The sequence below is a fragment of the Pipistrellus hanaki genome (genome assembly GCF_964339955.1).
Source record: "Pipistrellus hanaki genome assembly, chromosome: 2".
Classification (NCBI taxonomy): Eukaryota; Metazoa; Chordata; class Mammalia; order Chiroptera; family Vespertilionidae; genus Pipistrellus; species Pipistrellus hanaki.
In genome coordinates this window covers 41,179,699-41,198,933 of record NC_140504.1, presented here as the reverse complement: position 1 = coordinate 41,198,933, position 19,235 = coordinate 41,179,699, and the positions used below count along the sequence as shown (strand labels likewise).

Sequence of the window (19,235 nt, the reverse complement as noted above, 5' to 3'; positions counted from 1 at the left end):
AAGGCCTAATAACCAGCTGTGGTATGGCAAGCAGATGTTAGGCATTTGGTTAAGAGACCTTGTTAATAAAACAAGATCTTTTCATATGTATGTCCTTTCATCTTCCAATTTAGGTCAATTTCACCTCCCTCTTCCTGGGGTTAAAAGTGGTCAGCTAATTAGAGGCAGAGTAGAATTCCAACTCAGGTCTGCACAAACAAAGCACCCAGTTGGTCATAGGAATCCCTCTTCACGGGAGAGCTTTCTCCACATCCCATGGCTGGCCTCTCATGCCCTGTCTATGCAAGAACATAGACATCAACCATTTGACCTTTCTACACACTTGAGAGTTTATGTGCACAAACAATAAACAGTACTCATCACCCCCAGCACTAATAGAATAATTTGGCAGTCTCCATTGAGAAAACTGGAAGCTCCGAACCATCACACTTACAGCTTGCTCAGATTCTTTGTAGTCACACTCCTTCCAGGGTTTGCCACTTTGAACAGAACAGTTGCCTTCCTTCACTTCGTACTTGACAGAATAAAATACGTCATGGTCTACCTGGAAAAAAGCAATCAAAGTTACCTAAGGCTCATTCAACTGACAACAGCAGACCATTAGAGAAGGATCTGGTACAGTTATGAATATTTGATATTGATATAATTCAACAAGAGCAAATCATTTATTAAATATACTAAAAGTTATAAGTAGTTGTAAGAATGTTCATAATAAATTTATAAACTTGTATTTTCAAGTAATAAAGTAGTTTACGAAGTATTACCCTATTTTTGTAGAAAGCAATGTACATGCACGTATATGGTTTTAAAAGCCTGAAAAGTTATGAGCAAAGCTGTTAACATGTTGCTCTAAGTGGTGGGTGTAGAGTAAAAGATACTTTCTTCTTTAAAGAAACATTCCTAAATTGTCTAAGTATTTTTTTAAACAAATATATATTACTTTTACAATTAAAAAACAAACCAATAAACAAGAGTACTTTCTTAATTTTTTGAAAAAAAATGTTAACAGGTATCTCTGGATGATGAGATTAATTATGGGTAATTTTAGTAACCTTATTTGGTTTGGTTTGTTTCCTATTTTTAAAAAATATATATTTTATTGGTTTTTACAGAGAGGAAGAGAGAAGGATAGAGAGCTAGAAACATCAATGAGAGAGAAACATCGATCAGCTCCCTCCTGTACATCCCGCACTGGGGATGCACCCACAACCAAGGTACATGCCCTTGACCGGAATCGAACCCGGACCCTTCAGTCCGCAGGCTGACACTCTATCCACTGAGCCAACCAGTTGGGGCTGTTTTCTATTTTTTTTCTAACATGCCATAATAAATAAAACTTTAAATCCTAAAGGTTCTGAGTGAGATGAGCTATTAGATGCAAAATCCTGGCATGTTGGAGCAGCAAGAGACCTGAGAGGTGATGTGGCCTTGTCACTCACTTTGCAGGTGAGAGAAGGGAGGCCAAAGGAGAGAGAGCAGAGCTTAGGCAGCCTCCCATCTTGGAAAGGCAAAGCCAACCCAGACCTGGTTCTCCTGACCACTGGGGCAATGCTCTCTCAGAGTATTTGCATCTGGGAGTAGATGGAGTCAAATGCCACAGTTCAGCGGTTCCTTTCAGATCTCAGATTTTTACAAAGCAGTAGGTGATAGTGATTCTATGGACATTTTAGTACGAAGTATTACCCTATTTTTGTACAAAACAAAAGCCCAACAACCACACATTTGCCATAGATGTCAGTCAGTCAATGACAATAACAGCAATAAAACATTACTGAGGGCACCAGGACTCCCATGACTACACTAGTTTGTAAAACAAAATGGCTCAAAGTTACTTTAAAAAACAAACAAAAACAAAAACAAAAAGCCCATTGGGCTTTTTTATTGTTTTTATTTTATCATGTCAAATGGATGGATTTTTTTCCACTGAAGGAAGCTAAGACAGAGACATAGTGAGATTCATTTGAACAAACTATTAAGTTTGTGATTTTTAACTTTGATATTTTTCCCTTTAAATATAATTTTTTGCCAAAACCAATTTGGCTCAGTGGATAGAGCGTTGGCCTGCGGACTGAGAGGTCCCAGGTTCGATTCCGGTCAAGGGCATATACCTTGGTTGTGGGCACATCACCAGTGGGGGGGGGGGGGGGGTGCAAGAGGCAGCTGGTCAATGTTTCTCTCTCATCGATGTTTCTAACTCTCTATCCCTCTCGATTCTTCTCTGTGTAAAATCAATAAAATATATTAAAAATAAATAAATAAAACTTCCCCCTTAAAAAAAAAATAATTTGTTTTCTTTTGACTGACATAAGATTTTTAATTTCAAAACAGGTTACAACAAAAACAGAAATATACCCTTGTGTCCCATATTTATTTTCACAAATGCAAGAAATCCTTTTGGAATATCAGCACGTGATTAAACAGGGATCAAACCACTGAATCTACAAGTTAATACATACTCTGTTATGGCAGAATAACCAAGAATTTCCCCCAAAGAAAGATGTTAATTTTTCTAAATATGAAAGGGTATAAGAGGATCATATTCGAACAAACAAAAAATTTGTTATTCCAGGTTTTTAGTCTAAAGATGGATAATACACTGGCAGCTGAAGAAAGCTGAATCTATAAATAGATCCAGATGAAGAATTTTTACATTTTTTTAGAAAACAGAACCAGAATTTCTTTTTTTCAAAATAACCCTGAGGAATGCCTTTGCTTCCATATTTACCTAATACTACATCAGTGAAACAGCCACAAGAACTTTGATGAAAGCTCAACAATGCTGAATGCAAGATGTTTACATGTGCACTTTTGTCCAAAAGTCCCACATGTGTATTGACTAAGGCTAGGCAGAAAATCATATGATCCAATTTGATGCTTTTTCTAATGTCAAAGATCACTATATGGATAGAGTGAAAGACTGAGCCCCAACTTTCAGGAAAAAAGACAACAAAGAAGAAAATCAGTTATTTAGTTCCCCAAGTGAATTGTTTGAACTGGACAAAAAGGAGGAAGATACAGACTGCAATGAATTAAAGGAGTTGGAAAAAGTTGGTGGAGAGAGGCATAGTATATGAGTAAGGTCATTGGTCTTGAGTTGTCAAGGGCATTGCAAAAATGAGCATCCATGGGACCAAGTACTTATAATGTCCTGTGGTGTCACTCCCTCAATGATGTTTGGACATCTATATGTGATAATAAACAGATCAGTTATGCCAGTGGTTGACAAATTGTGGCTCTCAAGGCACATGTGGCTCTTTGGCCCCTTGAGTTTTTAGCAAAGGCCAGGTTAGGAGTACCCTAATTAAGTTAATAACAATGTATCTATTTATATAGTTTAAGTTTAAACAATTTGGCTCTCAAAAGAACTTTCAATCATTGTACTGTTGATATTTGGCTCTGTTGACTAATGAGTTTGCTGATCACTGAGTAATGTAATAGGCTGTGTGTCAAATATGCATTCACCCTGTGGAATGAACTACTACAGAGATACATGATACCATACATTCTCTAAGTGTTCTTGTGCTGTGTCTGATTTGCTTGTTTTCAAAGCCACCCAGGCATACTCTTCCCGGGATGTCCTGGGAGAGAAAAGTGGTCTGCTAAGCCCGGTTTTCTTAATGTTTCCTTTTTCAAGAGATGATGATTGACTTTAAAGAGAAATAAAGCTAACGGTTGTTTGATTTTGATTTGTTTTTCTCTTTCTGAATATTTTCATATAAATAACAACAAAAATCACAATTAAACCTTCCCGCCTCTCCACCCTCACCAACCTAAAAGTTTTCATGCATCCAGTTGAATTTTTTGGAATCACATATATGGACAGAATTTATCTTCAACCTGAGTGTATCCATTAGTGGTAAAGAATATTCAAAACCAACTAGAGGAGAGAGACAAAATAGCAGTGGAATAGACTGATGTATCCCTAGCCTTGTCATGGAGCAAATAGAGAAAGCAGCTGAAATGAGAGGAATCCAGCCCGAAGGAGACACAGCTGGTGAGACAGTTTGCAGCTGGGAAGGGCAGAGATCTCTTGGAAAAAGATAAAATCAAGGATCTGGGCAATATTACCTGCCAGATCTCTATGCCCAGAAGGTCAAGGAAAAACTACACAGCACTTAGCCGCGTCCCTGAGGACAGGCAAAACATCTGACTGTGAGATAAGTGTCTACAGATGTGGGAGGTAGTGAATTTTAGACCTTGGAGTCTGGATTTGCGATGTGAGCTCAAAGGCAGCCCTGAAGAGCTAGCTGCCCAACCACACAATGCTGGCAAGAAAAGAGCTTGTAAAGACATGTTCCCTCCTCCCGCTGGGCCCTGTGTCTTTCTCCCCTGAAGCTAATTTGTAGGACCTTTCAGATACAGACACTTACCCATGAATGAAGGGCAATAGAAGGGGCAGAGTTGTGGAATCTAGGGTGAGCAGGTGGCGAAGGTTCAGAAGAGGTGGAATTGCATTGAGTGCTGAGGCACATCTGATTCCAGATTGCCATTTTCTCCTGAGAGATAGCCCTTCCCTCCAGTCTCCAGGCAACCAATATAGCCACACCCAGATTCCACCCTGATTAACACCTTAGAATCTGAATACTTCCTGAGGCCATAGGAAATGCCCCCCAAAAAAATCTTTAGAAGCTAGGCACCTCAATTACCCAGTTACACTGCCAGGGCCCTTCAGAGTGCTTCAGTGTGCCTTACAGGCAAACTTACCAAAAGTGCTCCTGTGAGCTGCATCTGGGAGTAAGCACCTATCCACCACAGGTTCAGCAGGAAAAGCTGAGCCTGCCCACCCAACAACTACAGATCTCTGGGCCACACAGTCACGCCTTTCCAGAGAGCCGGCCCCCTGAGCCACATCACCCTGACATACAGTTCCTTGGAGCCACTGTAAGTCCCCACTGAGTAAGCATGATTTCAATTTAGGATGCAAGATAGCAAAAATTGGGATAATCCCCTCCACAATTGCTAACTTCTACACACTGTAATTGTACCTCTCAAGCTCGCACGTCTACATCAAGAGAACTCAAATAGTTCCAGTAAGGAACTATACTAGATTACCAAGCCCAGGAGACCTGAGAGATTACACTAGTAGCAGCATCACCAAAAGAACCTGGGTAGCAAAGCAATTGGCTCTATAATCAAAACATTATAAGAAAATATGGGAGACAAAAGGGCAATCCCCAAAGGAAAGGAAAAGAGGAATCACCAGAAAGGGAGTTAAATAAACTTGAGGCTAACAACTTAATAGAGAAATAATTCAGGGTATTGGTTATAAGGATGTTTAAACGGATGAATGATAAATACACACAGCTCAATGAGAACTATAAGGAGCTGAATGAAAATGTCGCCAACATGAAAAGAAACCAAGAGGAGATGAAGAATGACATACCTGCAGGAAAGAATACATTGAAAGGCTTAAAAAGCAGACTAGAAGTGGCTGAGGACCGCATCAGCGGATTATAAGACAAGGTAGGAAAAAACACACAAACACAGCAGCAACTGGAAAGAAGACTTAAAAAGCAAGAAGAAAGCCTAAGGGAGTTTTGAGACAACACAAAACGAAACATTTGTATACTAGGGATACCAGAAGGCATGGAAGAGAAGCAAAGAATAGAAAACTGGTTTGAAGAAATAATGACAAAAAACATCCCTGATATTGGCAAGAGAAAAACTATGCAAGTTGAAGAAGTATATAGAGCCCAAAAAAAGTTGAACCCCAAAAGACCAACACCAAAACACATCATCATTAAATTGGTGAACACTAACAACAAAGTAAGAATCTTAAAGGCTGCCAGAGAGAGACAGAAAGTTATCTACAAGGGATCTCCCTTTAGAATATCAACTGATTTCTCAACAGAAACATACCAGGCCAGAAGGGAATGGAATGACATATACAAAGTGATGCAAAGCAAGGGACTGAATCCAAGAATACTATACCCAGCAAGGCTATCATTCAAAATTGAATGTGGAATCAGGAGCTTCACAGACAAAATAGGGCTATGAGAGTTTACCACTACCAAGCCAGCAATGCAAGAAATGCTAAAGGGACTGCTGTAAAAAGAAGAAAGAGAAAGTAAAAAAGAAACACAAACAATAAGGAAAAATATGTCAACAAACATGTACATGTCAATAATAACATTAAATGTAAATGGATTAAATGCATCAATCAAAAGACATAAGGTAGCTGAATGGATAAGAAAACATGATCCATATATTTGCTGTCTACAACAGACCCACCTCAGAGCAAAGGATTCACACAGACTGAGAGTGAAGGGATGGAAAAACATTTTTCAGGAAAATGGAAATGAGAAAAAAGCTGGGTTTGTGATACTTATATCTGATAAAATAGACCTCAAAGTAAAGGCCATTATAAGAGATAAGGAAGGCTACTACATACTGTAATACTGAAGAGAGCAATTCAACAAGAAGAAATACTCTGGTAAATATATATGCACCAAATTCAGGAATACCCAAATACATAAACAAACAAACAAACAAACAAAAACTCCTGGAAAATATCAAGGGATTGATTGACAATAATATAATTATAGTAGGAGACTTTAATACACCACTCACATCACTGGATAAATCCACTAGACAAAAAAACCAGCAAAGTAACAGCAATTCTAAATGACACAGTAGGTCAAATGGACCTGATTGACAGCTTCAGAGCATTTTACCCCAAAGCCATAGAATAGATGTTCTTCTCAAGAGCACATTGGACATTTAAAAAAACAAACAAAACAAACCCACATATAGGGTCACAAACAAAGTCTCCCCAAATTAAAAAACATTGAAATCATATGAAGCATTTTTCAGACCATAATGGCATAATATTAGAAATAAACTATAATATAAACAATCCAAAATACTCAAACACTTGGTAGCTGAATAGCATGCTCTTAAACAATGTTTGGATGATCAATGAGATCAAATAAGAAATTAAAAACATTCTGCAGACTAATGGCAATAATAACACAACAAAGCAAATGCTATGGGATACAATGAAATCAGTACTGAAAGGGAAGTTTATAGCTCTACAGGCCTACCTCAAAAAAACAAGAAAAAATGGTAATAAACCATATAACACAACAAGTCAAACAACTAGAAAGAGAGCAACAAGAAAAGCCCATAGTGAGCAGAAGGAAGGACATAATAAAGATTAAAGCAGAGCTGAAACCGGTTTGGCTCAGCGGAGAGAGCGTTGGCCTTCGGACTGAAAGGTCCCCAGTTAGATTCTGGTCAAGGGCATGTGCCTTGGTTGTGGGTGCATCTCCAGTGGGGGGTGTGCAGGAGGCAGCTGATCGATGATTCTTTCTCATCGATGTTTCTAACTCTCTATCCCTCTCTCTTCCTCTCTGTAAAAAATCAATAAAATATATTTTTAAAAATAGCTTAAAGCAGAAATGAATGACATAGAAACCAAATAAATAAATAAATAAATAAATAAATAAATAAATAAATACAAAAGATCAGCAAAACCAAGAGCTGGTTCTTTGAAAGGATATACAAGATTGATGAACCCCTAGCCAGGCTTACCAAGAAGGAAAGAAAGAGGACCCAAATAAACAAAATCAGAAAGGAAAGACGTGAAATAACAACAGACCCCACAGAAATACAAAGGATTGTTAAAAAATACTATGAACAGCTCTATTCTAACAAACTACACAACCTGGAGGAAATGGACACATTCCTAGAAAAATACAACCTTCCAAAGCTCACTCAGGAAGATTCTAAAAATCTCAATTGGCTGGAAACTATGGAAGAAATTGAAGCACTCATCAAAAAGCTTCCAGCAAACAAAAGCCCAGGGCCAGATGGCTTCACAGGGTTGTTTTACCAAACATTCAAGGAAGAACTAAAACCTATCCTCCTCAAACTATTCCAAAAAATTCAAGAGGAAGAAACTCTTCCAAGCTCCTTCTATGAAGCCAGCATCACAGTAATACAAAAACAAAACAAAACAAAAAAAACACACAAACAAACAAACAAAAAAAACACAGAGAAAGATAACACAATGAAAGAGAATTGCAGGCCAATATCCCTTATGAATATAGATGCCAAAATCCTCAACAAAATTCTAGCAAATCGAATCCAGCAGTACCTCAGAGAGATCACACACCATGACCAAGATTTATCCTGGGAATGCAAGGATGGTACAATATTCGCAAGTCAATAAACCTGATACAACACATAAACAAATTGAGAGATAAAAACCACATAGTTATATCAATTGATGCAGAAAAAGCATTTGACAAAATTCAACACCCTATCTTCATAAAAACTCTCAGCAAGGTGGGAATAGAAATATCATACCTCAAATAATAAAAGCCATATATGACAAACCCACAACCAACATCATACTCAATGGGCAAAAACTAAAACCATTTCCCCTAAGAACAGGAACAAGACAGGAATGCCCACTCTTAGCACTCCTGCTCAAGATAGTGCTGTAAGTACTAGCCATTGTGATCAGACAAGAGCAAGAAATAAATGGCATCCAAATTGGGAAAGAAGAAATAAAACTGTCCTTATTTGCAGATGACATGATACTGTACGTAGAAAATCCTAAAGACTCCATCAAAAAATTATTAGACTTAATAAATGAATTTGGCAATGTACAAAGGATACAAAATTAATGCCATGAAATCTGTGGCATTTCTATACACCAATAATGAACTTACAGGAAGAGAGACTAAAAAAGCAATCCTATTTACCATCACACCAAAAAAAAACAACAACAACAAACAAACAATTAAGATACCTAGGAATAAACTTAACTAAGGCAGTAAAGAACCAATATGGGCAAAACTACACGGCACTGAAAAAAGAGATAGAGGAAGACATAAACAGATGGAAGAACATACTACGTTCATGGATTGGTAGAATCACCATCATCAAAGTGTCCATACTTCCCAGAACAATATATAAATTCAATACACTCCCCATTAAAATACTAATGACATATTTCATAGGCATAGAATGAATTTCAAAAATTTATCTGGAATAAAAAAAGGCCTCAAATAGCTGAAGAAATCCTGAGAAAGTAGAACAAAGTAGGTTGGATCCCAATACCAGATATCAAACTGTATTACAAAGCCACTGTTCTTAAAACAGCCTGGTACTGGCACAAGAACAGACATATAGACCAATGGAATATAATAGAGAACCCAGAAATTGACTCAAAACACTATGCTCAATTAATATTTGACAAAGGAGGCACAAACATACAATGGAGTCAAGACAGTCTCTTCAACAAATGGAGTTGGGAAAACTAGACAGATACATGCAAAAAAAATGAAGCTAGATCACCATCTTACACCATACACAAAAATAAACTCAACATGGATAAAGAACTTAAACATAAGATGGGAAACCATAAAAATACTAAAGGAATTCACAGGCAGCAAAATCTGAGACATATGCCAAAAGAACTACTTCATTGATACTATTTATAGAGCAATGGAAGCTAAAGAGAAAATAAACAAATGGGACTAGATCAAAATAAAAAGCTTTTGCACAGCAAAGGACACCATCAATAAAACAATAAGAAGGCCCACTGCATGGGAGAACATATTGGCCAATGATATTAGTGATAAGGGTTTAATCTCCAACATTTACAGGGAACTCGTGCAGGTAAACAAAAAGAACATAAACACCCCAATAAAAAATGGGCAACTGATCTAAATAGACATTTTTTGAAGGAAGACAGAAGGAAGGCCAAGAGACATATGAAAACCTGCTCAAAGTCATTAATCATCAGAGAGATGCAAATTAAAAGAACATTGCATTACCATCTCACACCTGTCAGAATGGCTATCATCAACAAATCAACAAATCACAAGTGCTGGGGAGGATGCAGAGAAAAAGGAACCCTCGTGCACTGCTGGTGGTAATGCAGACTGGTGCAGCCACTGTGGAGAACAGTATGGAGTTTCCTCAAAAAACTAAAAATGGAACTCCCATTTGACCCAGTGATCCCACTTCTAGGAATATATCCCAAGAATCTAGAAACACAAATCAGAAAGGATATATGCACCCCTTTGTTCATAGCATAATTCACCATAGTTAATATCTGGAAATAGCCTAAGTTTCCATCAGCAGATGAGTGGATTAAAAAACAATGGTACATCAACCCAATGGAATACTATGCTGTGGTAAAGAAGAAGGAGTTCTTACCATTTGCAACAACATGGATGGAATTGGAGAGCATTATGCTAAGCAAAATTAGCCAGGCAGAGAAAAATAAACATCACATGATCTCACTCATTTGTGAAATATAATGAACCATATAAACTGATGAACAAATATAGGTCCAGAGACAGAGAAACATCAATCAGAACATCAAACCTCAGGGAAGGTGGGGGTCAGTGGGAGTAAAAGGGAGAGACCAATAGAGGAACTGCGTGCATGCATATGAGCCTAATCAATGGACACAGACAAAAGGGGAGTGGCACATAGGGACATATATTGTATATAAAAAATAGATGAATAAATAAATAAATAAATAATATAAATTACTAAACAATTCGTAAGAAAAATATATTAAATCTAATCTATATAAGTAGTCACCACAACCTTAAGAGAAATTGTTTTATCTGACAAATATTTTTAAATGAAACTCTCTGTAGCCTGAAAGTTATCATGGAAGGAAATTAAGAAATGTTTCCTTCAAAAGTGGTAAGGATTGTAATTGAAAGTCAATATATTTGGCTTCTTGAACTAAAGTAAATAATTTGTGTGTTTGCCTCTCTGACAAAGTTCATATAAAGTTACAAAAAGAATTGGCAGCCAGTTTGAAATTGAATTTCCAGGGCCTAAAATAAAGAATATCCTTATATGATATTATCCTACAATGTCATTATAATTTTTGATATTTTACAACAGCATATTATTACCCCCCAAAAAACTTACAAACTAATTCTATGAATGTTTGGCTGCAATTTAAAAAAGGAAATGATAAGATTTAATCCCGTTTAAGAGGAATTAAGGCACTGGGAAGGCACTTGAGCATTCTATATTGGCCCCTCTTGCCCTTTTGGCCAAGAAAGACCCTTCTTTTACAATGCAATTGCCCATAGCTGTTACCTGAGCTTTCTGTTCATGCTGAGGATGAAACCTCATGGTGGCTGATACCATGGATCTGTCTCTAACCCAGTGGTGTGAGCTGGGCCCTTCCTGGAGAAGAAACCTGAATCCTCCAAGATATGTGATCAATGCTTGGGCCTGCCAGCAGTCAAAGGGATCTTAAGACAGGAGCTGGGTGAGGAGACCACGGGGCCATCGGCTACCAAGGAGTCAGAACTGAACCTCACATTACCCTGCTTGACCCCGGAGGATGGCTGGTTAGCCAGAGATGGGTAAGATTCCTCAGGGAAAGAATAACCTAATACAGGCACAGTCACAGAAGGGCCATCAGGAGAGAACATGGAGATCAACAGAGGTGGAGCACCCCCCCAACCTTGCATGGACCTGAACCCTCACCCCTTCTGAGGGAGGTCTCCTGTTCCCATGGCTGCTTCACTTCCCATACCCAGCTCAGATTGGGGCCCAGGTAACAGACAGAGACTTGGCCCAGCTCACATTGAGACCCAGGTAATAGACAGAGACTTGGCTGACAGCAGCTGCCCTATATCTAAATCCAGCCTAGCATCAGGAATGCTTAGGGCCTACTCAAGAATGCAAATAATCCTTTTCACTAATATTTATAGGGTAAACTAAGATTGTTGTTAGAGTATTAAATTTGACATTAAAATAGTAATCAAGTTTTCAGGTTAATTTAAATTGGCTAATAGAAATAAGTGAACATCGAAGAAAATTTAAGTGTACTGGGTAAAAAGCTGTTCCTAAAGTATTAACTAAAATTTCTATTGGTAGTGCATCTCACAGTGAAATTGCTTAACAAGAAATGAACCTAAAGCAGTCTTATTTTTGTGCAAAAAATTAAAATGTAAAGTTATCAAGACTGCATTACAAAATTTACAAAAGCATCCATTAATAAAAAAAAGGAGGGATAGTAAGGTGATATCATATAAGGAATAATATCCTGTAAGTAAATTACATCTAGAAAATTTTTATTGTAGAAAATTAATTTTCCTTTGTATTGCTAACAGCAAGACACCCATAAAAATCACACATGGTGTCAAATTAAGCCAAAGAAAAATCGTTTGGGCAAAGATAAAAAGGATTCCAAGTCATTTTTATAGAAAATATTCCTTATTAACTTTTGGTTAAGAATATGTTTTGTATATTTTCGGAAAACTACTCTAAGACCATGGGGATTCCTGCAACAGAGAGGAGGTTTCCAGTCTGCTCCAACCATGAAGACAAGAGGAGAAACAGTTCAGAGATGGAAGACACTGACAATGCCTTGCCACACTAGCAGTCAGCAGCTGTGTGTCAATGCAGGTTGCCCAGGATCAAATTAGAGAGAGTGGGACCTGCATTGTCACCATCTGTCCATCATCCAGATATCATTGCTGACATGAACACATAAGGAACTATTTGACGAAACTGGATCTCAGAACTGTTGGACATTGAAATTGGGACTCTTACTTTTTTTAATTATTATATATTTATTTCTAGTCTACAGTTGCAAGATTTAAAAAAAACGAAATGGGGAAAAATAGATATAGAGGTAAAGAACCATTGAACAGACTGTCAAACTACAGCGGGAAGGCAGGAGAGGTTGGGGTGATGGGGGCTGTAAGAGATCAACCGAAGGACTTGTATGCATGCATATAAACATAATCAGTGGATACAAGAAACTGTGTGTGGGGGGGCAGGTGAAGGCATATGCTGGGGGTAGGAGAGGCTGGGGAGAGTTCAAGGAGAAAAAAGGAGTATTTGTAATACTTCAAACAATAAAAAATTAAAAAAATATTTTTTAAAAAACAAAAAGCCAACTAGAACATTGTGGTTACACTTGATGCATTCAGCAATCAGGACTTCATGATAGATATTTTATCCAATATAGTAGAAATATATTACCTTGTTTACCCTGACTATATTGAGGTATAATTTACTGAGATATATTTACTGAGGCATAAATAAATGACAAATATTTAAGACATACAAAAAGATGATTTGATATATGTATACACTGTGAAATGATTAACACTAATAAGCTAATTAACTCATTGTCACCTCCCAGAATTATCTGTTTTGTGTTTGTGGTAAGAATTCTTAAAATCTAGCCCTTCAGCCGATTTCAAATATACAATACAGTAGTATTAATTCTATTCACCATGCTGTACATTAGATCCCCAGGACCTATTCAACTTATTTTTATATTTTTATTGATTTCTAAGAGGAAGGGAAAAGGAGAGAGAATCACTGATTGGCTGCCCCATCTACATGCCACACTAGGGATCAAGCCTGTAACCTGGGCATGTGCCTTGACTGGGAATTGAACCACAACCTCCTGATTCATAGGTTGATGCTCAACCATTGAACTAATCAACCAGGCTCATTTTATAACTGAAAGTTTGTACTCTTGACAAACACCTCCCCATTCCTCCCATCCCACAGTCCTTGACAATAACCATTCTACTTTCTGCTTCTGTTAAGTTTGACTTTTTTAGATTCCCTTTATATGTGAGATTATACAATATGTATTAAATCCCCTTAACACCTCCTCCCATTTGAGGTCTGGAGGTCTTTATATTTCCGTTTAAGGCTGGTCACCCAGCAAATCCTCTTGCTGAGGCCTGACTGAGTTCCTGAATTCTCCCACTCTACATAGTCCCATTCAAATGACTCAATCTACCTTTCTTTAATTTCAGCCTAGGATACCTGTCCTCTGATCACCTAGGAGGCCAACCTTGGAGGCTTGAGGACTCGTCATACTCTGCCCAAATCCTAGCCCAGAGAGTGTGATTGGTCTTTTCTAAGAGCTGTAAACCTCTACTTTTAATTATCAGGATTTTATTTTTGTTGTTGTGGGTTCTGGTGTGTGCGTGTATATGTGTGTGTGTGTGTGTGCGCGTGCGTGTGTGTGTGCATGTGTGTGTGTGTGTGTGTGTGTGTGTGTGTGTGTGTGTGTCCTGGGTTCAAGTGATAGCACAAATTCCAAATGACCTCAAGGTTAAACACAACTCACTCACCGTCCTGTTGCCTTCCGTTATGCGGTACAACACAAACTGGTTGCCACTTTTGCTTCCATCATTGTATTTTGTCAGAGCTGCATCCACAGCCTTAAGTAAATCCTCATCATTGCAGACAACTTCTTGCTGTTGGTCCCCTTGGGCTAAACTTGTTAGCAGCGTGGTACAAAGGAAAAGGATGGCAATTAACTTCATGATTTAACAGTCTCCTTCTGGGAGTTTCACCAAGAATGGTTAGCTAACTTGGAGGCTGATGTTAACCCTCTTTAGACTCTAATCTCTTCTCTCTCTTCTCTCTGCCTTAGCACTTTAGGGTTCTGTTCGGCTTCCTGCTGCCCTCCACTATTTGCCCTCTTATAAAGGACAAATGGCTCTGCTGGATTATCCAGGCAGATCTGAGGCTGGTACATTACAACACTGGGTTGTTGACCTGCTTGTTTGCATTTGGGAAGCATGTATGAGCACATTTCCAGGAAAGTGTACAACATTATACAGCAAATCAGAGTACAATCCAATAAAGGAGGAGAAAAAAAATCAAATACCTGTTATTCCATTTCCCAAATGACTTTCCCAAAGCTATTTATGAAGGTCACTACATGTGAAGAAAATGCAGCCACGAGCAGACACCTTTCAATAAAATGTCCTTGCCCTCCTGGAGAGCCCATGCACAGGACATAGTGAGTGCAGGGAGTCTCACACCAGGACATTGGCATGACTGAAAATTAAAAATGGGCATCCTATCTGTTCTCTGTCCAAGCCAGCCTCTCTCCACTCAACTGGATCTGCTGTAGAAAGGAAAATGTTCCCCAAGGTGGAGGGGACAGGGGAGAAACTTAAGGAGAGATGGTTTGAGTGAAGCCTGCTTACCCTGTCCTTCCTTCTTGTTTCTGGTTTGGTGGACTTTATAGGGGTCTTTCATTCACCAAGCCCAAGTGACCTTTCAGATCAAGTTAGACTATTCAGGGAGAGGAGGTCTAAAGGTAGTTTAAAGATATGGGCTAGTAGATGTTGGCTTCAGGTCTTACCTTTTCCCTCCAGAAAGATGTTTTACTTCTTTGTTGTTGATCTGGTACCCAGCTTGGCAAGCCAATCTCCCTTGGAGCCCCTGGAAAAGAGGGATCCATGGGGAATGAGTGATGGCCTTGAAGCAGAGTGGCAGGAAATGAGTTTGGCATTAAGCCGAGCCTTGATACCTATCCAGCTCTGCTACTTAATTAACTGCTATGTGATCCTGAGCAAATCATGGTCATATAGCCTTTCTGAGCCTCCATCTCGTCATCTGGAAAAGTGAAATATCATAATATCTTATGAGGTTTTCTGAGGAATAATGAGATGATATATTTTCAGAGCCTGGTAATTAGTTCATATAAGTTATATCTAATATTAGTGCTGTTTGGTTAAGAATCCTGACTTACTGAAGCAGTTTTAAGTGTGTGATGATGGCAGAAGGTATATTCTAGTGTGTTTGAGGTAGGGCCAGGGGGTGGTGGGAAATGTAGGAAATAAAAATAAGGATGAAAAAGAGTCTGTTAAGTTCTTAGACATGAAAGAAAGAGAGACTCACAAAGATGGAGAAGCTGAAGGTGGAAGAGGGAGGAGATGACTGATGTGCAGGGTCCAGGAGGAGTTGGAAAGGAGCACAGGGCTGATCAGGGTGGGTGTTTCAAGTGAAGATTCAGAAACAGGACTTGCCAGTGTAAACTGAATGTTCCTGCCCCAACCTTTTGCGGGGGGTTTCAGGATATAAGGAAGAGGCCAATGCACAAGTGAAAACAGTATGAATTTAGAAGGCATGGGGCCAGGTGGAGACCACTCTCTTGGGGAGGCACCCTGAAATCTAGCCTTGTCCACTTTTTATTCAATTTTAGATATACATCTTGCCCTCATTAAAGCACAGCAAACAGGTAGCAGACAGACTGTGTCTAAAGTCAATAAAGGTCAGTAAAGTCAGTTAAGGTCCAATAAACATTCACTTTGAGGTTATTAGGTCAGAAAATTGCTTTGAGTCACCGCTATCTCAACACAGCCCTGATAATGCACAAGGTCTTCAGCCTTCCACATTCCTTGGCTCACTCTTATGACAGTACTGGGAAAGTGGTGGCTGCCCGAATCTACCCTTTTCTTTCTTTCTTAATGAATCTTGAGGAGTGTATGCCTTCTGTAGGGCTTGAGTCCTGTTAAGACTCTTTATTCTGCATCTGCAGACTAGAAATAAACATATAAGAACAAAAAATGAGGCAGACAATAGTGTTTAAGAGGGAAATGTAAGGAGATTCAATGAAAAGGATTTTATGTTCTTTTAAATTGCTGCCAGGGATGAAAGGAACTAGTTTGTAGTAGGCTTCTTTCCCCTGTGACAAGACAACAATGATATTCGAGTCCTGGATGGTGGACAAAGGGGGCAATGACAGTGCAGGTTCAACCTTCTCTGGTTTTGTCCTGGGCAATCTACACCATCGCAGAACTGATGACTGCTAGCATGGCAAGTCTTCTTTACCATCTCCCAGATCATCTTTGGAGTATTCGTTCTCTGTCTAGTTCTCCTCCTGTTCCTTATCTTTAGCTTATTGCTTAGGGCTACTGATATCTGTGGCTGGATTAGTTGATTGTCCACAGCCACAGGTACAGGATAAGGCTCCAAATGCAAGGTCCTCATTAATCTGGGGTCCATGTTAAAGTTTAATATTCCTTATAGGAATCCACACAGGCTTGGAGGAGTTTTCTGCAAATGCACTTGCATATACTTGACCAAAGTTTAACAACGGGACCTTCCATAAACCAGATTCTGGATCTTTCCATTTAACCAGACCATTTTCCTTTGGCTTATTCTGATACCGGTAAAATTCCATAGGTGTCTTTCCATCAGCATTACAAGTGAAAAAATTTAAAATAATTAAGTCTCGGTGTAGTCTACTTTTGGAGATTTTACCACTAATCCCCATTTTTTGTTTTTCAAGTTGGGATTTTAGCTGCAGATGTTGGCATTCTATAATTGCTTGTCATTGGGAGTTGTATGGTATTTGTGTAATGTGCTGAATCTTGCACTTTTTACCAAATTGCTGGAAATGACAGCTTGTGTATACAGGTCCATTATCAGTTTTAACAATGTTTGGAATTCCTAGGATGGCAAAAGCCTCTAAGCAATGATTAACAACCTCTTTTGCCCTTTCCCCTGTAGCTGCAGTGGCCTTTGGTCCTTTGAAAAAGTATCTTAGTGGCAAAAGCCACTAAGCAATGATTAACAACCTCTTTTGCCCTTTCCCCTGTAGCTGCAGTGGCCATAGGACCTTTGAAGAAGTATCTACAGAGACATGCAATGTCCCAAGGTGTCCAAAAGGAGTATAGTGTGTTATATCTATTTGCCAGATATGGTCCCTTATCAATCCTCGAGGGTTAATTTCTGTATTAGGTCCTTGAGGCAGATGGAACATGCAAATGAGACATTCTTTGATAATATGTCTTGCCTGCTGTTGAGTGATTGAGAATTGTTTAGACAATATTTTAAAAGGCTGATGTAAAAGCTAATGAGACTCTGTGGCCTGTTTTAATAAAGCAATGATTCATCAGCATATGCATTTCCTTTTGTTAAGGGACCAGGTAGGGTAGTATGATCCCTAATAAAAGGAATATAAAAGGGGTATTATCTTTGCTGTACAATTTGCTGTACCTGTTTAAATAGTATAAATAGACTTTGGTCACTGAGCCATCTTAATCGAGCAGTCTCAATTCAGTTTACCAGGCCAGTAATATTAGCAGAATCAGAAATAATATTAAGAGGTTCTTGGAAATCCTGCGATGCAGTCTTGATAGCTTCTAATTCAATTATTTGCACAGAAGTATGACTGATCTGAAAGACACAGTCTGAATTCATTGCATGATAAGCAGCTTTACCATTAGATGAACCATCAGGAAAATCAGTTAAAGCTCCAGGAATAGGTTCCTACGTATTTATTTATTTATTTATTTATTTATTTTAGTATAAATAATGGGGGTATAATATAAAAATTGTAGTAACTTGTTTTTTAGTAGGTGACAACCAAGTTCCCCTAAATATTCACTTATTTCAATTTGCCAATTCAAATCAGTCTGAAATAACATTTCTCATTACTTCCCTGTGCGGGAAAGATAGATGCATTAGAGTTCTTCTCCTCTAAACTGCCTGCAGCACTTTCTGAGTTGAGATATTAATTGAGCCATGAGTTCTATATATGTAACCACAGTTTTAGAGGACTGATGCCCTAGCTGGACCTACTCAATAATAGTAGGAGAGTTTTTATTTTGGAAGATGACTCTAGTCGGACTATTTGTAGTAGGATTAATCTTTCCTAATAAAGGCAATTCAGGCTGTACCTGTGCTACTTGGGCAGAGGAGATTGCTTGTTCCTTTCTTAGTAACTCCTTTCTAGCTTCAACTGTTAATGTTTGGGGTGAGGAAAGATTAGAGTCAGCCCTAAGTATATCGAATACATTTGTCATTTTTCCTATGGAGATTTTTAGATAAGATCTTAATTAATGTTCTCTAATAACTTTTGAAAGTCATTTAAGAATTGTTTAGACAATATTTTAGGCAATAAGGCAATCCTTTTGTATTTCTACATTTTAAGGCCTAATACATTGGTTTTTAATTACATTTCCTAGATATTTGGAGGGCATTTGCCTCTGTATTTCCTCCCAGAGCAGTCTCTAACCCACATTTAGGGATTTTCTTTTCTAATTGGATAAACATTGCTAAAGTCTGCTTTTCCTGTGGGCTTATCATAAATCACTATATTAAAGACCTTTACTTTCTTTTAAACAGAACAACTAAGTTGGTTGCCTTTCAGATAAACAGGTAGGAGAGAGTCATGCTGGCCAACACTGCAATGCATACATTTCAAGTAAGAGTGAACTTTCTTTTTTACTTATTATGACTCAATAATGGTGAGATTGAATGCTCAAATAATAATTTTGAGTTTATTTTTTAAATAGTAGCGTGAGGGATTTAAAAATGTCTCCTTTTTATGAAGCTTAAATTTACTTTCAAACAGCATTCTTTTTGGCTAGTGCTTATTTGTTTATGTATGCAAATGCTACTTTGGACTTTACTAGTACCAACTGTTCATAAAATATTGGTTTCTCACATAAATGAGTTTATAT

General features: G+C 38.3%; 1 protein-coding gene and 1 long non-coding RNA gene across 2 annotated transcripts in view; one reads left to right on the top strand and one right to left on the bottom strand.

Annotated features, from left to right (window-relative positions):
* The window catches only part of LOC311616485, a 122,353-nt gene that overhangs the window by 78,977 nt on the left and 24,141 nt on the right, over positions 1 to 19,235 (top strand). The window lies entirely within an intron of this gene.
* LOC311617358 (kininogen-1-like) overlaps positions 1 to 19,235 on the bottom strand; it is a gene marked incomplete at its 5' end in the record, with an annotated part of 49,883 nt that overhangs the window by 24,389 nt on the left and 6,259 nt on the right. The window contains 3 exons of the mRNA XM_084873790.1: positions 434 to 544; positions 14,100 to 14,247; positions 15,125 to 15,204. Of these exons, the coding sequence (XP_084729916.1) occupies positions 434 to 544; positions 14,100 to 14,247; positions 15,125 to 15,204 (339 nt within the window). The remainder of the gene's footprint in view (positions 1 to 433; positions 545 to 14,099; positions 14,248 to 15,124; positions 15,205 to 19,235) is intronic.